General features: G+C 41.7%; 1 protein-coding gene across 7 annotated transcripts in view; it reads right to left on the bottom strand.

The window, feature by feature from the left end:
• Positions 1 to 22,896, bottom strand: part of nedd4l (NEDD4 like E3 ubiquitin protein ligase) — a 423,982-nt gene that overhangs the window by 309,273 nt on the left and 91,813 nt on the right. For 6 of the 7 annotated variants that reach the window (XM_059989671.1, XM_059989670.1, XM_059989668.1 and 3 more), the window contains exon 2: positions 22,725 to 22,798. The exons of the other annotated variant lie outside the window; for it this stretch is intronic. In XM_059989671.1, coding sequence (XP_059845654.1) covers positions 22,725 to 22,798 — 74 coding nt within the window. The remainder of the gene's footprint in view (positions 1 to 22,724; positions 22,799 to 22,896) is intronic. 7 annotated transcript variants of the gene reach the window in all.

The raw sequence follows: 22,896 nt of genomic DNA on the forward strand, positions 1-22,896 counted from the left end.
AGGGTAAACACAAGCAAATATTTTCTACTAAGGTTGGGTGAGGCAAGAATTACAGGTCATGGGTTAAGGGGAAAAGGTGAAATATTTAAGGGAACATGAGGGGGAACCTCGTCACTCACTGGGTAATGAGAATGTGGCCCAAGCTGCCAGCAAAAGTGATGGATTTAAGTTCGATTACAACATTTAAGATTAGTTTAGATAGACACATGGATAGAAAAGATTTGTTGGGCTATGTTTCAGATGTGGGCCTGTTTCAGTGCTGTGGTGCTCTATGACTCAATGACCATTGGGAGAAATTGCCTTTCAGATATTCTACAGGATTTGCAACAAACAAAGGTAACGTATGCACCAAGGAGCAACATGTATATAACATGATCTACAGACCCCCAGGACATCTTTTTAAGGTGATAACTAAAGCATATCCAATCAGATCACTTCCATCAACTACAGTTTTTATTTACAATTACATCACTATTTGTCAAATGCTCCAAGCAACCAGCTTAAAAATCATGGAAGAATACCACTAAATGAGGACTAGATCAAACAGCAGAATAAAGCAAGCGGCTTTACAACAAACACCATGAAAGTTCCACTAAAATCCTATCTTGAGAATCATATAGCACCAATAAATATCAAAAGTTGCAGAAACTTTGTTAAAACGTAGTTTCCTTATCTGTCCAATGGGGTTGAGAGGGATAATATATAAGCCATGATAGAATGGCAGAGCTGAAAGGGCCAAGTGGCCGAGTTCTGCTCCTGTGTCTCATGGACTTGGCTTTTATACTAGTCTTAAGCATTACTTCCAGTTCATTTTTATTCACGTTTTTTACAGCTTCAAGTTGTCCAAAGGCTTAATCAAACCTTTTAAAATATGGACTAGATTCCAGGTCAACAACAACATCCAAAATACAGAGTAGTTCCAGTGAATTTCCACACATTCAATGCCATTCAGCATCCATTTTTAGACTTGGATTTTAAAAAACAGATCTGAGAATGAATCCTCAGCCCACATTTTTGGAAATCTGTTTTGTGCTTGGTCTCAATCTGCCTGTAGCTCAACAAAATCCTCAGTGTTTGGAACAGGGGGAAAATCACAAAATACCTTCCCTTGTTCATTGCCTGGGCAGCTGCCTGAAGCTATTTCTTAAAGAGTCCTCCTATTGTATCCATGTTGTTGGTTGTCCCACTGTTTTGTGCAATCTTTTCATAACTGACTGGCACAAATACAAGTTTTTTCCTTGCCAGTTGAGATGCAGGGTCTCGGCCCGAATCATCGACAGTTTATTTCTCTCCATGTATGCTGAGTTCCCCAGAATTTTGTACGTTACTCTGCATTTCCAGCATCTGCAGAATCTATTGTGTTTCAATCTTTTGCCCCCTTTATCTATACTTGCCAAAGCTTTTCACATTACAAACAATTCTGAAGAATCAATATCAGTTTTAATCTCACAGGCATATGTAATGAAGTTTGTTAACCTTGTGGCAGTACATGAATATAGAGAGAGAAAAGAAAATATGAATTACTATATGTATGTTAGCTAAATTAAGTAAGTAGTACAAAATATAGGAAATAAAAAGGTAGTGTGTTCATGGGTTCAATGTCCATTCAGAAATCAGATGGCAGAGGGGAAGAATATGCCTGTTCTTTGAAAACCTGTTTGCAGCAGTTTCCAAAATCTCAATGGATTTTTCATACTTCCTTCATTCTTGTTTTTCTTTCCCCCTGCATTAGTGGTTGCAAATCTACAAGAAAAGGTTTACTCATTGTTTTATTCACCAGGGAGAAGGACAGGCAGGTTGGAGAGTTAAAAGATAAGCTTTCTTGTTCTATCTACATAGAAAGGAAGAGTTTGATTTATTATAGAGTAGGGTAAAAGTTCAGTATGACTTTGTGGACTGAAGGGCTTTAGCGTTCTGAGTTCTAGTCAAAGATTAGCATTATTTGAATTGAATTGACTTCATTTCTTATATCCTTCACATGCATGAAGAGTAAAAATCTTTTTGTTACATCTCCATCTAATTGTGCAATCATAGTAATTTATAATAAATAGAACAATCAAATGTAACATAAAAATACATTCAAATCAGCGTAAGTTAATCAGTCAGATGGCCTGGTGGAAGAAGCTGTCCCGGAGCCTGTTGGTCCTGGCTTTTATGCTGTGGTACGGTTTCCTGGATGGTACCAGCTGTAATAGATCGTGGTTGAGGTGATTCAGGTCCCCAATGATCCTTCAGGTCCTTTTTTCATGCCTGTTTTTGTAAATGTCCTAAATTTGTCACATCCCAACATTGAAACATACACTGAAATACACTGCTTCCATCAAAGCAGTGAAGACTGTGCTGAGCAAGTGTCTCCACGCTCATAGGACCAAAATAGCATGCCCTCAAGATACCAACCATAACCATACATCTTTGGAATGTGGGAGGAAACCCACGTGGTCAAGGGAGAACGTACAAAACTCCTTACATGCTGGAAATTCAGAGCAACATATACAAAATGCTGGAGGAACTCAGCAGGTCAGGGAGCCTCTATGGAAATGAATGGAGTCAACACTTTGAGCCAGGGCACTTCATCAGGGATGCAAAGGAAGGGGGGAAAAGCATATCAAACCCCACTAACTGTCTGAAAGCGACCATCATCATCCTACGGGATAGATAGTCAGAAGAAAGGAAGGATGAAGAAGCAAGAATAAGAAAGGTGGGGAGAGGGGAAGCAGTACATTAGAAGGTGATAGTTGAAGTTAGGTGGGTGTGTGAGGGGTTAGAATCATTAAGTCCTAGAACACTACAGCACAGAATCAGGCCCTTTGACCCATCTATTCTGTGCCAAGCAATTAATCTTCCTAGTCCTGTCGATCTGTATCCCAACCATAGCCCTCCATACCCCTCTCTTCCTTGTGCCTATCTATATTTCTCTTAAATATTGAGATCAACCCCACATCCACCAGTTATGCTGGCAGTTGGTTCTACACTCTCACCACCCTCTGAGCGAAGGAGTTCTCCCTTAACCCATGATCTCCAATTGTGGTCTCACCCAACCTCAGTGGAAAAAGCTGTTTGTACTTATCTTATCTTTACCCCTCATAATTTTGTATACCTCCAAAAAAATCTCCCCTTCATTTTCTACATTTCAAGGAAGTTCTAACCTATTCATAACTTAGGTCCTCCAATTCCAGCAACATTCCTGTAAATTTTCTCAGAACTCTTTCAACCTATTTACATCTTTCGTGTAGGTAGGTGACTAAAACTGTACACAATACTCCAAACGTATTGTACAACTTTGACATAACATTCCAACTCCTACATTCAATACTTTGATTTACAGTATAAAGGCCAATATGCCAAAAGATTTATTTACTCCCCTATCTACCTGTGATGCCACCTTTAAGGACTTATGAATCTGTGTTACCAGATCCCTCTACTCTATCGCACTCCTCAGTGCCCTACCATTCACCGTACACTCGGGATGGTCCTCCCAAAGTACAACACTTCTTAGCTGTCTACATTAAATTCCATCTGCTATTTTTCAGCCCATTATTCCAGCTAGTCCAGATCCCACTGTAAGCTCTGTTAGTCTTCCTTGCTGCTAACTACACTCCCAATCTTGGTGTCATCCGCAAGCTTGCTGATCCAGATTGTTGATATAGATGATAAATAACTATGGACCCAGCACTGATCCATGTCGTACTCCACTAATCACAGGCCTCTGGTCAGAAAAACAATCATCTACTACCACTCTCTGGCTTCTCTCACAAAGCCAATGTCTAATCCAATTTACTACCTCATCCTGAATGCCGAATCACTGAACCTTCTTGACCAACCTCCCATGTGGAACCTTGTCAAAGGCCTTGCTAAAGTCCATGTACACAACATCCACAACCTTGCCTTCATCAATATTCCTGGTAACTTCCTTGAAAAAAGATTGGTTAGACCTGATCTATCAGGCACAAAGCCTTGTTGTCTATCCTTAATCAGTCTCTGTCTATTCAAATACTTTATATATCCAGTACCTTAGAATACCTTCCAATAACTTTCCCACAACTGATGTCAGGCTCACTGGTCTATAATGTCCATGCTTATTTTTAAAGCCTTTGTTAAACAATGGAACAACATTGGCCATACTCCAATCCTCTGACACCTCACCCATAGCTAAGGATGTTTTAAATATCTCTGCTAGGGCTCCTGCAATTTCTGCACTTAACTCCCACAGGGTCCAAGCGAGCACCCTGTCGGGCCAGAGGGATTTATCTAGCCTAATTTGCCTCAAGACAACAGAAGAAGAGGTTATGAAATGAGAAGCCGGAAGCCGAATCAGGAGAGTTCATCTAATTATGGTACTGTTCAAGTCTTAGGCACAGACAGTATATACAGAAAAGGTGCCCAAGACGTTTGCACAGTACTGATTTTGTCAACGTGGAGCAGAGCGCAAGTTTGTAGATCTGGCAGGAACAAAAGATGTTGGGAATAGCAAGGGTGGAGTGCCGTGGGTAGGGTGTGGCACAGGTGGCCTACCAGGGGTGAGGGAGTGGCGCGGGTGCAGACACACCCAGTCCTGAAACACCAGGCAAGGTCAATTGATTCCAAACAATTGGTTTATTGATCATTACAGAATGTCTCTCTGGTGCTTCCCACACCCTCTCCTTTCCTTTCTCCTTTTCCTAACCATGATTTCTCTCTCCCTACCCCAAACCCACTCTCAGTCCAGAATAGAGACCCAAATCAGAATCAGAGTCATCATCACTCACATAGGTCATGAACTTTCCTTTTCTCTTGTGGCAGCAGTACAGTGCGAAACTCTTACGCACCCTAGCTATATACACCTGAGACTTTCGCACAGTACTGTGCGTCAGTGGTAGGGAATTTGTTAACAGGAGATTCTGAGGTACAACATTCATGTTCACTTGAAAATACAGTGACTTGATTATTATTAGGTTTTTTACTAGCTCATTTGTCACCTGTACATCGGAAAACCACAACATATAGTGAATTCTGTCGTTTTTATCAACGAAGGTGTGCTGGGGGCAGCCTGCAAGTGTTGTCACGCTTCCAGCACCAACATAGCATGCCCGCAACTTACTAGACCTAACACATACAATCTTTCGAATCTGAGAGGAACCCGGAGCACCCACAGAAAACCCACACAATCATGGAGAATCAGGGAAATTCCTTGTGGACAGCGACAGGAATTGAATCCCAGTCATCAGATAATTGGCATGGTAAAGTGTTACATTAACCACTATGCTGCTGTGGCTGTGGAGTCAACATGGTTTTGTGCAGGGGGAACAAATTTATGTAGTTGTTTTTCAGCTACATAAAAAAGTCGATGAATACAGATAGATGGGCATGCTTCCTGTGTACTTTAAAGAGCTTTTGACATGGACCTCCATAGTAACTTGACCCAGAAAGTTAAAGCACAAGGGATCCAAGGTTTGCTGGCAAATTGGATCCAGAATTGGCTGGGTGATAGGAGGCAGAGGGTAGTTAGTAGTGAAGGAGCGATTTTATGGGAATGTGCAAGAAGTGAAGGTAATGTTGTTCAGACCAAACATCAGAATGGGGAAGAAATGTGATCCAAGTGACTTTGACCACGGAATGACTGTTTGAATATCTCAGAAATCTGATGGTGCAGTGGAAGAAGCTGTACCTAAAGCACTGAGTGGAAGTCATCAATCTCTGGTACCCCCTCCCTAACAGCAGCAAAAAAAAAAGGGCATGTCCTGGATGGTGCTGGTCCTTCACAATGGATGCCACCTTTCGAAGATGTCCTCACTGGTGGGAGATGACACTGTGCTAACTATTCTCTGCCTCTCCATTTCATACAACAATATGAATCAGCCATGTTGCTGTGGGTCTCGGGTCACTCACTGACTGGGTTCCCCTTACTCAAGTATGGTTAAAAATAATAGTGTTCACTGCTGTATGAAATACAAAGCGCTGTTCAAAAGCCTGATAGCTAATTTTTCACGTTGAATTTTAAACATTGGACTTCAGAGCTTCACCTCACATTAATTGAAGTCTTCCGCAAAGGTTTTTAATTGCTTCTGCGCATTGCTCATTATTTGAAGTTGCACTGTGTTTACTTCAACTGAAAGACAGATGAACAGACACATGAACGGTTAGATGGTCAATTAAAGCACCTCATTCTAAATCAATGAAAGGAAATAACCTTCTAATAAAAATGCATCATGAATTAGTTAAGCATCGGAGCTATGAAAAACATTTTTCATTTTTATACCTAATGCTATTGCTTCATGGTGCTTTTCTACTGCTGTAGCCCATCGGCTTCAAGATTCGATGCGTTGTACATTCAGAAGTGCTGTTCTGCACCCCACTGTCATAACGTGTGGTTATTTGAGTTACTGGCACCTTCTTGTCAGCTTGAACCATTCAGGCTATTCTAGTCTGACCTGTCACATTAACAAGACACCCACAGAACTGCTGCTCACTGGATGCTTTTTGTTTCTCACACCATTCTCTGTAAACTCTGGAGGCTGTTCTACGTGAAAATCACAGCAGTAACTGAGATACTTAAACAATGATTGACACCAACAATCATTCCACAGTCAAAGTCACTTAGATCACATTTCTTCCCTATTCTAATGTTTGGTCAGAACTACAAATGAGCTTCTTGGCCATATCTGCAGGCTTTTAAGTATTGAGTTGCTACTACATGTTTGGCTGGCTAGATATGTGCATTAACGAAAGGGTGCACAGGTGTACCTAATAAAGTGGCCACAGAGTGTATAACATTTCAATCATATAGCTCAACTCCAGTGTAATATTATTTCTACTCAAAAGAAAAATCAAGTGTTTGGCATGGAAAGGTTTGGCTTCATATTTGACAGTCTAACACAGAGAAAACAGTCCTTGCAGGAATTACAGTTTGAACTAAGCCTAGCATTGCAGCTTATTCAGAATCTGATTTAATATCACCAGCATATGTCATGAAATTTAACTTTGTGGCAGCACTACAATGCAATACATAATAATAGAGAAAATTTGAATATATATATCCACACACACACATACATATTAAAAACATAAAATAGATAAATAAGTAGTGCAAAAACAGAAATAAAAGAAATAGTGAGGTAGTGTTCGCGGGTTCAATGTCCATTCAGAAATCGGATGACAGGGGAAGAAGCTGTTCCTGAATCATTGAGCGTGTCTTCAGGCTTCTGTCCCTCCTCCCTGATGGGAGCAATGAGAGAGGGCATGACCTGGGTGATGGGGGTCCTTAATGATGGATGCCGTTTTTTTGAAGCATTGTTCCTTGAAGATATCCTCATTACTATGGAGGCTAGTGCCCATGATGGAGCTCAGTAAGTTCACAACTCTCTGCAGATCACTTTGACCCCGTGCAGTAGTTCCAAATCCCCCGTACCCGAAGGTGATGCAGTCAGGTAGAATGCACTCCGTGGTACATCTGCAGCAATATTCTCAGACTCCTAATGAAATATAGGTGCCTTCTCTGTAGTTGCATCGATATGTTGGGTCCATGTTAGAACCTGAAAGATATTGACACCCAGGAATTTGAAATTGTTCTTCCTTTCCACTTCTGATCCCTCTATGAGGACCCGTGTGTGTTCCCTCATATTACCCTTTTTAAAAAGGAATAAAGTAGCACTATTTCAAGTCATAGAACAACACAGTGCAGTTCACTTTAGCCCACAGTTTGTGGTTTAGGCCAGTTGAGCTTTGGGAAGGGTAAGTTGGATAAATTTTTGCAGAGTAGGAGAATTAAGGGTTATGGGGAAAAAGCAGGTAGAGAGAGATGAGTCCGTGGCCAGATCAGTCATGATCTCATTGAATAGCGGAGCAGGCTCGACGGGCCAGATGGCCTACTCCTGCTCCTATTTCTTATGTAAGATGAGGGAACCAGTTCTCATCAAGGGATCAGCAGTGGAAAGAGTGAGCAATTTCAAGTTCCTGGATGTCAACATCTCTGATGATCTATACTGGGCCCAGCATACTGATGCAGTTACAAAGGTGGCTAGACAGCGGCTATATTTCTTTAAGAGTTTGAGGAGATTTGCTATGTCACCAAAGACTCCCACAAAATTCCACAGGTGTACTGACTGGCTGCATCACGGTCTGGTATCAGGGGGTGTGTATGTGTATTTTCCCCTCAGTCTTGGGTCCTCTACCAGAGGCCTGGGGGCTTGAGGGTTCCGCGCAGTATCCTCGTTGTTCCTAGTAGTGCACTCTCTGGACCGAGATCTCAGATGTTGTTCCTGGGATTTGATGGAGCCACTCTCCCAGGTGTCACAGCCCCCTGTTCTCCTATCAACACCAGGATTACAGTGGCTTTAACATTCCACATCCTTTCCATCTGCTCTTTCAAGCCCTGGTATATCTCCAGCTTCTCACATTCTTTCTTCCTGATGTTACTGTCATTTGGGATTGCCATGTCTATTATTACTGCTTTCTTCTGTTCCTTGACCAATATTATCATGTCTGGTTAGTGGGCCAGTATCTGCTTATCAGTCTGTATTTGGAAGTCCCACAGGATCTTAGCTCTGTCATTCTCCACTACCTTCTCGGGTGTTTCCCATTTGGACTTGGGAGTGTCCAATCCACACTCAGCACAGATGTTCCTGTACACAATTCCTGTAATTTGGTGGTGCCATTCAGTGTTTGCTGTCCCCACCTGAGTCTTGCACCCTGCTACTTTGTGCTGGATGGTTTCAGCAGGTTCCTTGCACAGACTGCATATTGGGTCTTGTCTGGTGTGATAGACGTCTGTTTCTACTGTTCTTGTGCTCAGCTCTATGCCTGTTCTTGTGTGGCCATCAGCAACACCTCTATGCTGTCCCTCAGCACTGCCATTTCCAGCCATTGGTAAGACTTTCTTAAGCCAGCCACTTCTGATCTCTTGGCGAAGGTACAGTGGCTTGCCCTGCCATGCCCTCTGGTCCTCTGGCTCCGTTTTACACACTTTCATTTCTCAACCTCCAGATAAGAGTGACAAGAACAAGAAGAGTTATACCGGCTCAGACGTCACTAGGATTTATAAAGCCTGCGGCACATGTGCACACACACACACTTACAGTTTTTATTATTACATCCTGCAATGTACTGCTGCTGTATAACAACTAACTTCACAACACAAGACCAGAACACCAGAAGATATAGGTGCAGAATTAGGCCATTTGGCCCATCAAGACCTTTTCTTCAAGGCTGATCCATTTCCCTCTCGGTCCCAATCTCCTACCTTATCTCCATATCCCTTTATGCCCTGACCAATCAAGAATCTAATAACCACTGCCTTAGATATACATAAAGACTCGGCCTCCACAGCTGTCTGTGGCAAATGATTCCATTGATTCACCACTGTCTGGCTAAGGAAATTCTCCTCATCTCCTTTCTAAATGGACGCTCCTCCATTCTGAGGTTGTGTCCTCAGAAAATACACCAACAGTATTAAACCCTGATTCAGATTATGACAACCTTTCCTACACTGGTACCGACCCCTGTAAGGGCCCCCTTTGTTTCTCAGCTACATACTCATTGCACTCCCCCCAACTCTGTCTGCTGTGCTACAGACCCAACAATTCACTCCTCTCTACTATGAACTTTCCATCCCTACGACTGAGAATTCAGAGTGGGCCTTCAGTCTGAAGAACGCATGTTTCAGATTTCCATATCCCTGGGAGATCTGACAGAAACTCACGCAGAGCAAAACAACAGAGGGCTTTCCTGTTGCTCAGATCAACCATCCTGCCACCCGCTGCTTCCTCACTCCACCTCAGTCACTTGCATAACACTCCAAACTAGAAAAATATGCCCACCGTAAACTTAACACCACTTTGCTCTTATTTTATCCCTCAACTTTTGGCAAAAATTAACCAGAATTTATCATCACCAAGAATACAATACATTGAAAATAAGAACTATTTCACTGAACGTCACTGTCACAGTTAATCACATCATCCTCCCTGCTCGTGCTCCATCAGGAAACAATCTCTGCATTACGGACCTTCAAAACTAAAACATATTCCTTCCTTTCTCCCATCTATACTTGAAATAATCTCTTCTGCTACTACGGAGAGTTGTGTACTTCATGTGTCTTCCTTATAGTTTGGTGTTCTTACATCATCACTGAACACCAATGCTCCTTCTAATCTGTAATGACCAGTGTGTGAAAATTCCTGTGCTGTACAATTTTTTGCCCAGTGACAACATGTTCATATTGAGTTTTATATATTGAGGTATTCATTTAAACAGCTAGCAAAACAATGTCAATAAGAACTCTGATCTCCTCTGGATTTGATCTTTTTCCACCCTTGTTCATCTGCACCGGCAATAAAACATACGTAGTGGGCCTGTAGCGGGTAAAGAAGGATTTTCTCCCTTCAGCTTTTGTACATATGTGATTTGATTGCTAAATGACACTTTAAAAAGTCAAGTTTCCGAATATCACTGCACTTCTTCCCACTTGGAAATTCTCCAGCATTTTTTGCATCGCATCAATACACGTAGGTGGCACAATTTTCTGTACCGTACATAAATGTTTCTCGTAGCTGCATGTTCCGTTCCTGACCTCATGAGCTTTCAGTGTAGCAGTTTCTACTGTTTCATTAAGCCATTTCGCTTTAAATGAGCTAACAGTTCTTTTGCGCCTCATGCCCTCTGGTTGTTTGGATTTCGACATAGTGAATCAAATTAATAAGCCAGTTCTAAAATCTGCAGACAAATCAACACAAACTCCACGTTACGAAAATCATCCGCATCAGAAAACAGAAAGGGGAACTTGATTGTGTACCATCATGAAATATACTTAACATTCCAACAAGGTAAACAGTGACAACCTTTCGTGCGCAGTTTAAATTCTTTTGTGTTAGTAGCAAGCGATGTGTGCGCACGCACACCTTAGAGGGAACATTGCTGAACAACAAGATGAGGCCACCCTCAGGGTAGAGGAGCATCACCGTCTGCGTACCTTCCAGCCTGATGGCATGAATATCGATTTCTCCTTCCGGGGAACATATACTACCCCCACCCATTCCCCAATTCCTCACTCAGACCTTTCACTTCAGATCTCTCCTTCCCTTTCTCCTGTGATCCACTCTCCTCTCCTATCAGATTTCTTCTTCTTCAGCCCTTGACCTTTCCGACCCACCTGGCTTCACCTATCACCTTCCAGGTAGCCTCCTTCCCCTCCCCCCACCCTTTTATTCTGGCATCTTCCTCCTTCCTTCTCAGCCTTGAAGAAGAGTCCTGGCCTGAAACGTCGACTGATTCCTCTTTGCCATACATGCTTGCTGACCTGCTGAATGCCTCCAGAGTTTTGTGTGTGTTGCTCTGGATTTCCAGTATTTTCAGACTTTCTCAGGTTTAAAATTATTGACTTTATTTTGTATATTGTAAGCAACAACAAATTACTACTCATTGTGACCATCAGGGAGGAGGTACACAGGAGCCTAAAGATGTACACTCAACATTTTTGGAATAGCTTCTTCCCCTCCACTATCACATTTCTGAATGGTTAACAAATTAACAAATTTCATGACACATGCCAGTGATAATAAACTTGATTTTAATTCTGCTTCTGGTCCATGATCACTACCTAATATTTTGTTCCTTTCTGCACTATTTTTTAAATATTTCTTGTTCTAATTTATAGCATTTTTATGTCTGCTGTTGGAAACCAACAATTGAAACAACAAAGGCCTTAAGAACGGAGGAGGACGCAACACTGAGGTGAGATGTACTCCCTGCAGTATCAGCACACATAGAGCAGCTGGATCAGATGCCGTACTCTGGCAGGTCCTCTGGGACTGCGTTGTCCAGCTGGCTGGGGTATTTACAGAAATCTATAACCTCTCTCTGGCCCTTGCTATAGTCCCTGCATCCTTCAGACATCAACCATCATACCAGCAGTCAGTGGTAACATGCCTCAATGTCTACAGATCAGTTACACTCACACCCATAGCAGCCAAGTGCCTGCAGAAATTGGTTAAGATTCACGAGAAGGATTCCAGGAACGAGGGCGTTACTGCATGAAGAATGTCTGGCAGCTCTTGGGCTGTATTCCCTGGAGTTCAGGAGAATGAGGGGTTGATCTCATAGAAACATTCCAAATGATTAGACAGATTAGATATGGCAAAGTCATTTCCCCATGGTAGGGGATTCTAAACAAGAGAGCATGACTTCAGGATTGAAGGATGCCCTTTTAGAACTCAGATGCAGAGAAGTTATTTTAGTAAAGGGTAGTAAATCTGTGGAATTTGTTGCCACGAGCAGCTGTGGAGGCCAAGTCGTTGGGTGTATTTAAGGCAGAGGTAGATAGGTTCTTCATTAGCCAGGGCATCAAAGGATATGGGGTGAAAGCAGGGGAGTGGGGATGACTGGAAGAATTGGATCAGCCCATGATTGAATGGCAGAGCAGACTTGATGGGCTGAATGGCCTACTTCTGCTCCTAAATCTTATGGTCTTATCTCCCACATTAAGAATGCCATTCCTGCTACTCTGAACCAGCACCAGTTTGCCAACAAGGCAAACAGATCAACTGAGCATACCATCTCCTTTGCTCTCCACATCTTATTGGAACATCTAGGGCATAAGGACACATACGTGACTACAGTTCCACCTTCACACTATACTCCCCACCAAGTTCATCATTAAACTGCACAATCTGGGACTCAATACTTACATTTGCAACTGCATTCTTGTCTTTCTTACCAATCGCACCCAGACTGTCAGACGAGGCAAGTACACGTCAATCTCCCTGACCCACAACACCAGGGATTTTGTACTGAGCCCTCTCCTTTACGATCTTTTCACCCGTGACCGTGCCCCTGCCTATGTTATCAACGGAATCATCAAATTTGCAGATGACACCTAGTGACTGGATTAACTACAAATAACAATGAAACAGCGTACAGACAGGGGGTGCAGAAACATCTGCATATGGTGCATCAACCATAACCTTTCAATCAACATTTAAAAAAAACAAAGAAATCATTATTGACTTCAAGAAATCAGAAAGGTATGAACAAGTTCGTCTACCCAAGCAGTGAAGCAGTGGGAAGAGTCTTCAGCTTTCAGTTTTTGGGAGTGAACATCACAGAGGAGCTCTCTTGGACCATCAACACCACCTTGGTATTAGGGAAGACACAGCAGTACTTATGTTACCTTAGGAGTTTAAAGAGAGAAATCTGCCCCGAAAGCTGCTGGTAAACATATACTGATGAGTAATTGAGGGCACACTGATGTTCAGCATGGTACACCAGCTGCAACAATATTGACAAAAAAGCACCTGAGTGAGTGATCTGGACTCCACAGGGCATCATTGGGTCACAATGATCAGATATGGAAACCGTGTACAACTCACGATGTCTATGGCGGGCTCACAACATTGTGATGGACTCATCCCACCCCAGTAATCACCTGTTCCACCTCCTGCCATCTGGCAGGAGATAAGAAACCTCTCTGTGTGGACATCCTGACTGAAACACAGTTTTTGTTCCAACCCAGGGCTGTCGTGCAAGCAAACAATGCCCTGTTTTAGAGTGGTTTGTTTTTAATTCAGTGTAACTTAGATGTTGCTCTAAATAACTCAGAGGTTATTTTAAATGCAGTCATTGTGTTTTTAGTAACTGAATTGCCTGTGTGAAGTTTTGCTCTGAATGGACTGGCTCTGCAATCTCATCTTCAGCAATGACAATAAATTTCTAACTACAAACGTTTGTAATTTCAGACTCTGCTAGTGATAATAAACATAACTCTGGTTGTACAAATTATGTTCCAAAAGCCATTTCTTGTCAAACTATTGCAATTATCATCTACACTTGTTAAAGTCAGTGGCTCACAATTCATGCATCCTTTCACTATCTGCCTTAACTTAACAATTGTTTTCCCTTTACCAATGCAAGTAAGAAGGCAAATAGATAGGTAATCTCTAAATAGCTACTTTAATACCCAATTAACTACTTGATAAAAACAGACCAAGTCCAAGAAAAGTAAGGTAGAGCGGTGAACTGATGAAGTTCTATTCCTATTCAAATCAAATAATTCCCATGGTACAAGCTTCCAATTAGAAATCCTCAATTACTTGACGAACCATAGCGTGTTCACTGAATTCAACGTTCTGATGAAGGGTCTCTGCCCAAATGTCGAAACTTTATTCCTCTCCATAGATGCTGCCTGACCTGTTGAATACCTTCAGCATTTTGTCTGAGTTATAAAATTTAAATTTAAATTATTGAACATACAAAAAGGCCAACAGCACAAAACTCTACTGAACAAAAAGCAAATTAAAAACTCAAGGACCTTACTTTATTCTTCCTCTTCAGCAACCCAATGATCCCTATTGAACTCAATGGTCTCATTCTTTCTATGCCTTGCTCAAAACCTGACAGCAAGAGCAGATACCAGTGTTAAAGCAGCGGAACATGATCTATTTCTGTAGCACAACTGTATGGACGGCCTATTATGATGCAGAGCTGGAACCCGGAGATCTGTGAAGCTTAGCTGTGAAGTTCAAGGTTTACACACTCCTGCTGATATCCTGAAATCACCGGCACTTGCACTGAGAACATCCCTATTCATCATAAAAATCAGGACATCGTTTGGATAGACCAAAAGAGAAAGGTTATGATTGATTGATTGATTGACTTATTCCTTACGTCCAAGGGTGTAAAAATCTTTATGTTGCACTTCCGTCACAATGTACAAACAATGAGGAAGGGAAATGTGGGAGGATATTGCTCAAACCCTAAGATTGTCTTGTATACATGTATGTCCAGTCAGATATACAATCAGATCAATGTGCAATGGTGAATGGTGAAAGAAGCTGTCCCAGAGCCCATTGGTCCTGGTCTTAATGCTGTGGATGCCAGATGGAAGCAGCTGAAACAGTTTGTGGTTGGGGTGACTGGAGTCCCTGATGATCCTCTGGGCCCATTTTACACACCTGCTGCTGTAAATGTCCTGAATAGAGGAAAGTTCACATCCACAGATGCACTGGGCTGTGCACATCACTCTTTGCAGTGCCCTGCGATTGAGGGTAGTACAGTTCTGGTATCAAGCCAGTCAGGATGCTCTCAATGGCGCCCCTGTAGAAAGTCCTGAAGATCTGCAGACTCAAACCAAACTTCTTCAGCCGCCTGAGCTGAAGGAGGTGCTGTTGTGCTTTTGTCACCACACAACCGATATGTACAGTCCAGGTGAGATCCTCAATGACGTATATACCAAGGAACTTGAGCAATTTAGTTACAATGGAGGTGGAGTTGGGGGTGGGGGCAGGTGCTACAATGCTTTCTCGGATACGTCCCAGTGGTAAGCAGGAGGTTAGAGTGCAAACCCACTCTTAAGTATCAGATTAGAAAAACTTAGCATGTACTCCATCTCATACTTTCCTTCAACAAAGGGGGAAACATGAACAGGAATACTAACAAATATGTATTTAGCACATTTCCTTATTGGTATATTCCTAACTTTCTTAGGAAGGAAAGGAGCACTGGACCTCTTCATGAGAACAAAAAAGAACAAGGTAGTATTGATCAAAATTAGACAGAGTAATTACTGAATCATTCTGTTCTCAAAGGGACTTACTGTACTACTTTCTTCAACCATGGTTGCCTGGATCATTCATAAAACCCCAGCTGAGACTTTATCAATTACAGGTTTCCCCCGCTATCCGAAGGTAGTGTATTCCTATGAAGCCGTTTGTAAGCTGAAATGTCGTAAAGCGAAGAAGCAATTACCATTAATTTATATGGGAAAAATTTTTGAGCGTTCCCAGACCCAAAAAAATAACCTACCAAATAACACATAAAACCTAAAATAATACGAACATATAGTAAAAGCAGGAAATGATATGATAAATATACAGCCTATATAAAGTAAAAATATTGTATATACGGTGTAGTTTCACTTGTTAGAATAGGGAAGACAGCGAGCCAAAATCGATATGGAGTGAAAAAAAATCAGCACATACATGAACAAACCACAAGGCTTCACGGTCATTGTAGTCTTCTCAGGGTAAACACACGTATAAAGCTGGCATTTTTTTTCGTAAAAGTGAAAATCCTCTTTGGTTAGCGAAAACAGGTACTAATGTAGGTCTTTCGTAACAGCGAGCTGTCGTAAAGCAAACGTTCGAAATACAGGGGGCAGGGGCCACGTGTGTGTATAAACTTTCTCTTATGATTCATTTTCCTATTTACAACCCAACTAACTCACACACTTGTTTTAAACAACCTATCAGCTTATTCTGTCACCTTGAGATATGTATTTGAGCTCATCTGTAGGTTTTTAAGGTAAAATATCAAAGGAATACTCAGTTATCCCATTTGAACGCTGGCCAATATACCAAATATCCCCACCACCCTGGCCATGCTCACTTCTCAATGGTGCAATCAGGAAGGTGGTACAGGAGCCTCAGGACCCACACCTTCAGGTTTAGAACAACATCACCCTCAACCATTAGGCTCTTGAACTAGAGGGAGATGAGTTTACTCACCCTCAGCACTGAACTGTTCACATAACTTACTAACTCAATTTCAAGAACTTTTCATTTCGTATTCTTAATACCTATTGCTTTTTTTTGTACTTACATAGTTTGTTGTATTTTGTGTATTAGTTGTTTGTGCATTCTGTTGGGTGGGGTCTTTCATTGTTTCTATTGTATTTCTTGGATTTTCTGAGTACCCCCACAAAAAAAATGCACTTTGATAACAAATTTACTTTGAACTTTTGAAAGATTTGGCTTAGGAATCAAGGGAAAAAAATCTTTTCAAACAGAAAGGCTCGGGTTGATAATTTTCTTTTTTCTTTCTGTAACCTATTCGAAAATTCAATAAAATTTTTTTTTTAAAAAACAGAAAGGCTGATTTGTTTTCATTTCAAATCAAGTGAATCAATTGAAGAGGATTCTGACTGGTGCATCACCATCTGGTTCCACACCACCAGGTTCTCTGGTTGGCCCCCCAAGAGGCTGCTGCATTCAAATGTGCAGTCATCTTACTGCAAGCATACTCATATTTCCATAGTTTGTCTTTACACATTGGTTGTTTGTCCATCTTTGTTACTACATAGCTTTTCATTGATTCTATTGTATTTCTTTGTATCTACTGTGAATGTCCACAAGACAATGAATCTCGAGGAGTATACAGTGACATGTATACTTCGATAATAAATTTACTTTGAACATAGGTGTCCAGGTACCAAAGCACTGGATTGCAAGAGGCTGCTGAGGGTTGCAGACTTAGCCATCTGCATCATGGGCTCAAGCTTCCCACATCTTCAAAAGGCAGTGCCTCAGGAAGGCAGCAGCCATCATGAAGGATCCTCACCATTTGGGACGTCCCTCTTTCATTAAGACCATCAGGAAGGAAGCAGAGGAGCCTGAAGGCCCACACTCAGATATTTTTGGAACAGCCTCTTCCCCTCTAATCAGATTCCGGAACAATCCTGGAACTCATGAAGGCAACCGGTCTTGCATTACTTATTAATTAATTTTTACGGTAGCGTACTGGAATTTGGCATGCCTGCACTGATGCCACAAAACAAATTTCATGACCTAAGTCAGTGACAATAGACCTGATTCTGAATTACAGAAAAGTCCAGGGGAGTGAGAATTTAATTACAAATAACACCTCACTGACGTCACACCGATGAAGGTTGAGAGCTTCTGAAATGATGTGAAAATTGAGAGAAGAAAGTAAATCTGTTTTGCACATGCCGGTTATATTAAGGATTAGCTATTTGTCACATGTACAGTGAAACATACAGTGAAATGCAACACTTGCTTTAAGTCAAATCAGTGAGGAGTGTGGTGGGCAGCCCAAAAGTGTTGCCATGCTTCCAGTGCCAACGTAACATGCCCACAACTCCCTATCCCTAACCAAAGGGCTCACTACTCACCCACACTAATCGGTACATCTTTGCAACATGGAAGGAAACTGAAGCACCCAGAGGAAACCCACACAATCACAGGGAGAATGTACAAACTCCTTGCAGACAGCAGCAGGGATCAAACACTGATCTTACAGCTGGCACTGGGTAAAGCATTGCGCTGACCGTGCCTCTCAGTGAGACACTTTAGTTCCTGCTTGCAATCTAACCACAAATTTCACAATGCAGAGAAACAAAAACAAAATCTAATCCATAAATGAAAGTAAATGGTAGGAACAGCTAAGACTAGAGAAGAAGCTGATAAAATACACGATCCAAATAGTTTGAGAAGACAGGATGAATGAACAAAGTGCCAAGTTTTGAGACCGAGACAGGATGATAACCAGTCACAGGAAGAAGACCATTATGCTGCAGTAAACGACACAGGAGAAGGACTTGGAGATATTCCAAGATAAACTGCTGATGCCATCAACACTGTGAGCAACCAGGGAAAAGCATGCAGGCTTTGGGGCACACTGGCAGAGGAATAGATCACAGTCTCAGTTTCTTAACGATTTTTTAAATTTATCTATTTATTTATGCATGTAGGGACACAGCACATAATAGCCTTTCCTGCCCACCAACCCACCGATTTTTAACCCTAGCCTGATCACAGGACAACTTACAATGACAATTAACCTAGGAAATGGTAGGTCTTTGGACTGTGGAAGGGAACCAGAGCACCCAGCAGAAACCCACACACACGCACACAGGAAGAACATACAAACTTCCTACAACAAAACTCAGCTCCAAACTTTCCACAATGAAATTGAACTCCGAACTCCGACACCCCAAGCTGTAATAACATCGCGCTAACCTCCATGCTACAGTAGAGTTATGTAGCATGTTTGATCAGCCACCAGAGCATTCACAACATTTCTGGTTATTCTGTGACGAAAAATTAATGAGGGGAATTGCTTCTGGAGTTTTTGATCTTCAGAAAATGAAAATCAATTGATTTTCATCTTTAGAGTAACAATATTTTGTTTAGAGAAAAAAATAAAATAGAAAAATGATCAATAATGCAGCATCACTGAACTCAAAAATAGCATATGCAGTAATGGAACTGTTTATATGTTGTAATTCTACTCAAATAATTCAGCCAACTAAAAGGCTGCCAAGGCAATGAAGCAAACTTCAATGTCAGGCTTTTCACAAATAAAATTGGCCTTTAACATGATATAATGGTTGAGGAAAGTAGAGGCAAGCAGAGGCAGAGGCGGGGCCGTGGCATCTGTGAGAGAGTGGAACGAGCCGATGTTGGGACAATTTAAGTGCCGGGCTAGATCGAAAGATCAGGGTGTCGGGACCGGAGGCGAGGCGAGCTCCAGTTCTGCCCGGCTTGGCTCACTGCTCTGCCACATTTGCTCAGCTCCGCGCCATTTGCAGTGTCGGCTGTGGCAATGCCTGGCTTCGCTCCTGTGGTCTCACAGCGTTTACTTGGTTTTGCCATGAACTGTGGTTTTTGCCTGCTCCAGCTGCAGTGAGGCCTGGCTTCATGCCTTTTGTAAAAGTTCAGTTCTGAGGCAATTTGCTTACTTGTGTTGTTTGCACGATTCATTTTCTTTTTCTCTGCACATTGGGTACTTGGGGGTTTCTTTTTTAAAATGGGTTCTTTTCAGGTTTCTTTATATTGTGGTTGTCTGTAAGGAGATGAATCTCAAGGTTGTATAGTACTTGATAATAAATGTACTTTAAACTTTGGATATAATTGAATAGAGTGACACCAAAATAAACAAAAGGCTCAACGAACAGATTGGGGGGGGGATCGATTTCAAAAATTTAAAAAGCAAGTTGAGCTTAATGACTTTTTCCTACAGACAGGCCTGGTGATCAAAGCTCATCGCAAAAATGGGAGGCTTGTTTGAGGAGAGACAAATATGCAGTTGAGAAAGTCAAATCATCTTATCAGGTCAGTCTTCAGGCTGAATCTGTAATGATTGTGAAAAAGTGTTACTACATGGTTTGTTCATAGTAAGGAAGTAATGTGATGTGGTATACTTATATATACTGAATAATTGTGGTCAGAGGACATGGTGACATAAACACATAGAGTTATAGAAAAATACAGCACAGAAACAAGCTCTTCACCCCATCTAGTCTATGCTGAACTATTTAAACTGCCTACTGCTATTGACCTGCACCCAGACCATAGCCCTCCATACACCTACCGTCCATGTACCTATTCAAACCTCCTAAACACTGAAATTGAGCTGGCAGCTCATTCCACACTGAGTAAAGAGGTTTCCACTCTTGTTCTTCTTAACTTTTTACTTTTCATCCTTAATCCATGATCTCTAGTTGCAGTGCTAGCTATCCTCAGTGGTAAGAGCCTGCTTGTATGTACCCTATCTATACCCCTCATCATTTTGCATACCTCTATCAAATCTCCTCTCAATTATACTAATAATTCTTAATTGTACAAATATAATGAGACGATCATTGATATTACCAACATTGAGCACCAGGAGGTTAGCCATGCGGTCACAGGGAGAATGTAAATCTCCTTACAGATGGCAGTGGGAATCGAACCCTGATCACTGACACTGAAATAATGGGAGCATTGCGTTGCTTTTTGGTCCCCGTACAACAGGAAAGATGTGATTAAGCTCTAGATGCAGGAAGAAAACATCAGAAAGTTGCATGGATTGGAGGGCAATAATGATCAGAGAAGGTGAGGTGAGTTTTCCCTGCAGCAAAGAAGATGACACGTTGGGAGTATATAAAATTATAAGCAACAGAGATAGGGTTGAGGACCACAGTCTATTTTCCATGATGGGGTTTTTGAAAATTAGAGCATGGAGGTTTAAGGTGATGTGGAGGAGGTTTAAAAGTGATCCGTGGAGTATATTTTGGTATCTGGAATGAGCTGTGGGAGCTGGTGGTTATGGCGGCAGGAGCAACACAGGAACAAAGTGGTTAGCTTAGCACAGCATTGCACAGTACAGATGACCCAGGTTCAATTCCCGCCGATGCCCGCGAGGAATTTGTGACCATGTGGATTTCCACCAAGTGCTCCAATTTCCTCCCACAGTCCAAAGAGGTACCAGTTGGTAGGTTAATTGGTCATTGTAAATTATCCCATGACTTGTCCCACGGATGACAGGAAATAAATGCATTCAAGAGAGATTAGTACCTGCAGGCAAGGGGATCAGTATGGATGCAGTGGCTTGTTTCTATGACTCTAAGATGTCTTGTGCTCCATCTACAAAGACTAGGCTACTCACAAAAATGCATTTTTATAAAATAGAGGTCATTATACTGTCCATATATCAATTTATGCGGTGCATTCATCAACAGCTGATCTGTTACCCAGAAAAGCTTACAGATTATCTTCTTACTCCTAAGATCCAGCTGGCAATTTGAATTAAACAGAAAATCTTAACATTTTCCAATTATATATCATCAGGGAGCCATTTATGATAAATGACCAGTTAATATGTCACTGTAAATACGCCCACTGACCATTAGTAGTAATAAAACCTGCTACTTGTTCAAATACGTCCATTGCCCAAAGGCAGCAATGCAACACGTTATTTAGACAAATCTTCATTTAAAAAAAACCTGTCTGATTTCTTTTTAAAACCAGTATTCAATTATGCAATAGGTAAGAAAAGCTCTAATTTTAAAACAGTGATGCGGTTTACACGTTTATCTTCCACTGTATTTAATCTTAAAATTATATGAAATGAGAAATTAAATAAGCACACTGGCCGTTGTAAGTAGATTAGTGTGGAGATGAATGGTGGTGGGGGGGGGGGGGGGTTATTGGCAGCATTTGGGGGGGGATTGTTGGCAAGGTGGGGTGAATATAAAAAAGGAATTTCATTAAATTGGCACCCAGTGTTTGTTGCAGAATCAATGGACTTGGGCTGAAGCAGGGGTGGGGGTGTGTGTGTGTGTGTGTGTTAATATATTTTGCAGGGTTGTATTTTACTGATATTCTACATGCCTCTCTTGTACATATCTTGTACAAGAGAGGATTAGGCCTCAAGCCGCAGTGACGATAGAGAGGCATCAGAGCTGGTGCTCTCCACCATCCAGGCTAGACAGGGTACTGCCGCCCCCCTCAGTGTTCGCGTGGCAGGAGATACACTCCATTCAAGTCGACTGTAGATTGATGGTGCAAGTTTTAGTCTCCTTTATTGCGTGACTGTGATACCATTTGAGCTGGCCATCTTGTGTGTGCTTTGTGCTGTGTGTGACTGTTGGTACTTGGTCTTGCACCTTGGCCCCACAGTAACGCTGTTTCATTTGGCTGTATTCAAGGGTATTTATGGATGGTTGAATGACAATTAAACTTGGATTGGATTTAATTATTTATTTAGTGATACAGCACAGAACAGACCCTTCTGGCCTAACGAGCAATGCCGCCCAGCAACCCACCTATTTAGCACCACAGGACAATTTACAAAGTCCAACTAACCTACTAACCCGTACGGCTTTGGAACGTGAAATGCGGTTCACAGGGAGTACAAACTGCTTACAGACAGCACAGAAATTGATCTCTGAACCTGGGAAGGCCCCAAGCTGTAATAGCATCATGCTAACTGCTCCAGACTGTTGAGAATGTGTGGTGAATGTAAAACTGGAATTAGATTACAAGGGTGCCCAATGGTTGAAGTACACTCAGTAGGCTTGGGGAAAGAATCCTTTTCTGTACTGTACACCTCTACCACAATCATTTTTGCACAAGATAGTTCTTGAGATTTTGCTGAGAAGTTTATCATCTTGGTAGGCATCTCTTCATGGCCACGGTTTAATCAGTCTCTCTACATCGTCTGTCTCAGAACCTTATGTAATGAAAACATGCACTACATACCTCGCTCCAAAGATGTCTTTTTTAGCCAGATCAATTCCCGAAATAACTTTGACTCTGAGAATTCGAGATTCTTCCTGAAAGCAGAAGAATAAATCGAAGTTTTTAAGAAAAACTGTTCAGAGATTAAATTGCAAAGGTGCACACATTCCAAGTCAGTGATAGGAAACTGAAA

This window comes from Hypanus sabinus, chromosome 14 (genome assembly GCF_030144855.1).
Source record: "Hypanus sabinus isolate sHypSab1 chromosome 14, sHypSab1.hap1, whole genome shotgun sequence".
Classification (NCBI taxonomy): domain Eukaryota; kingdom Metazoa; phylum Chordata; class Chondrichthyes; order Myliobatiformes; family Dasyatidae; genus Hypanus; species Hypanus sabinus.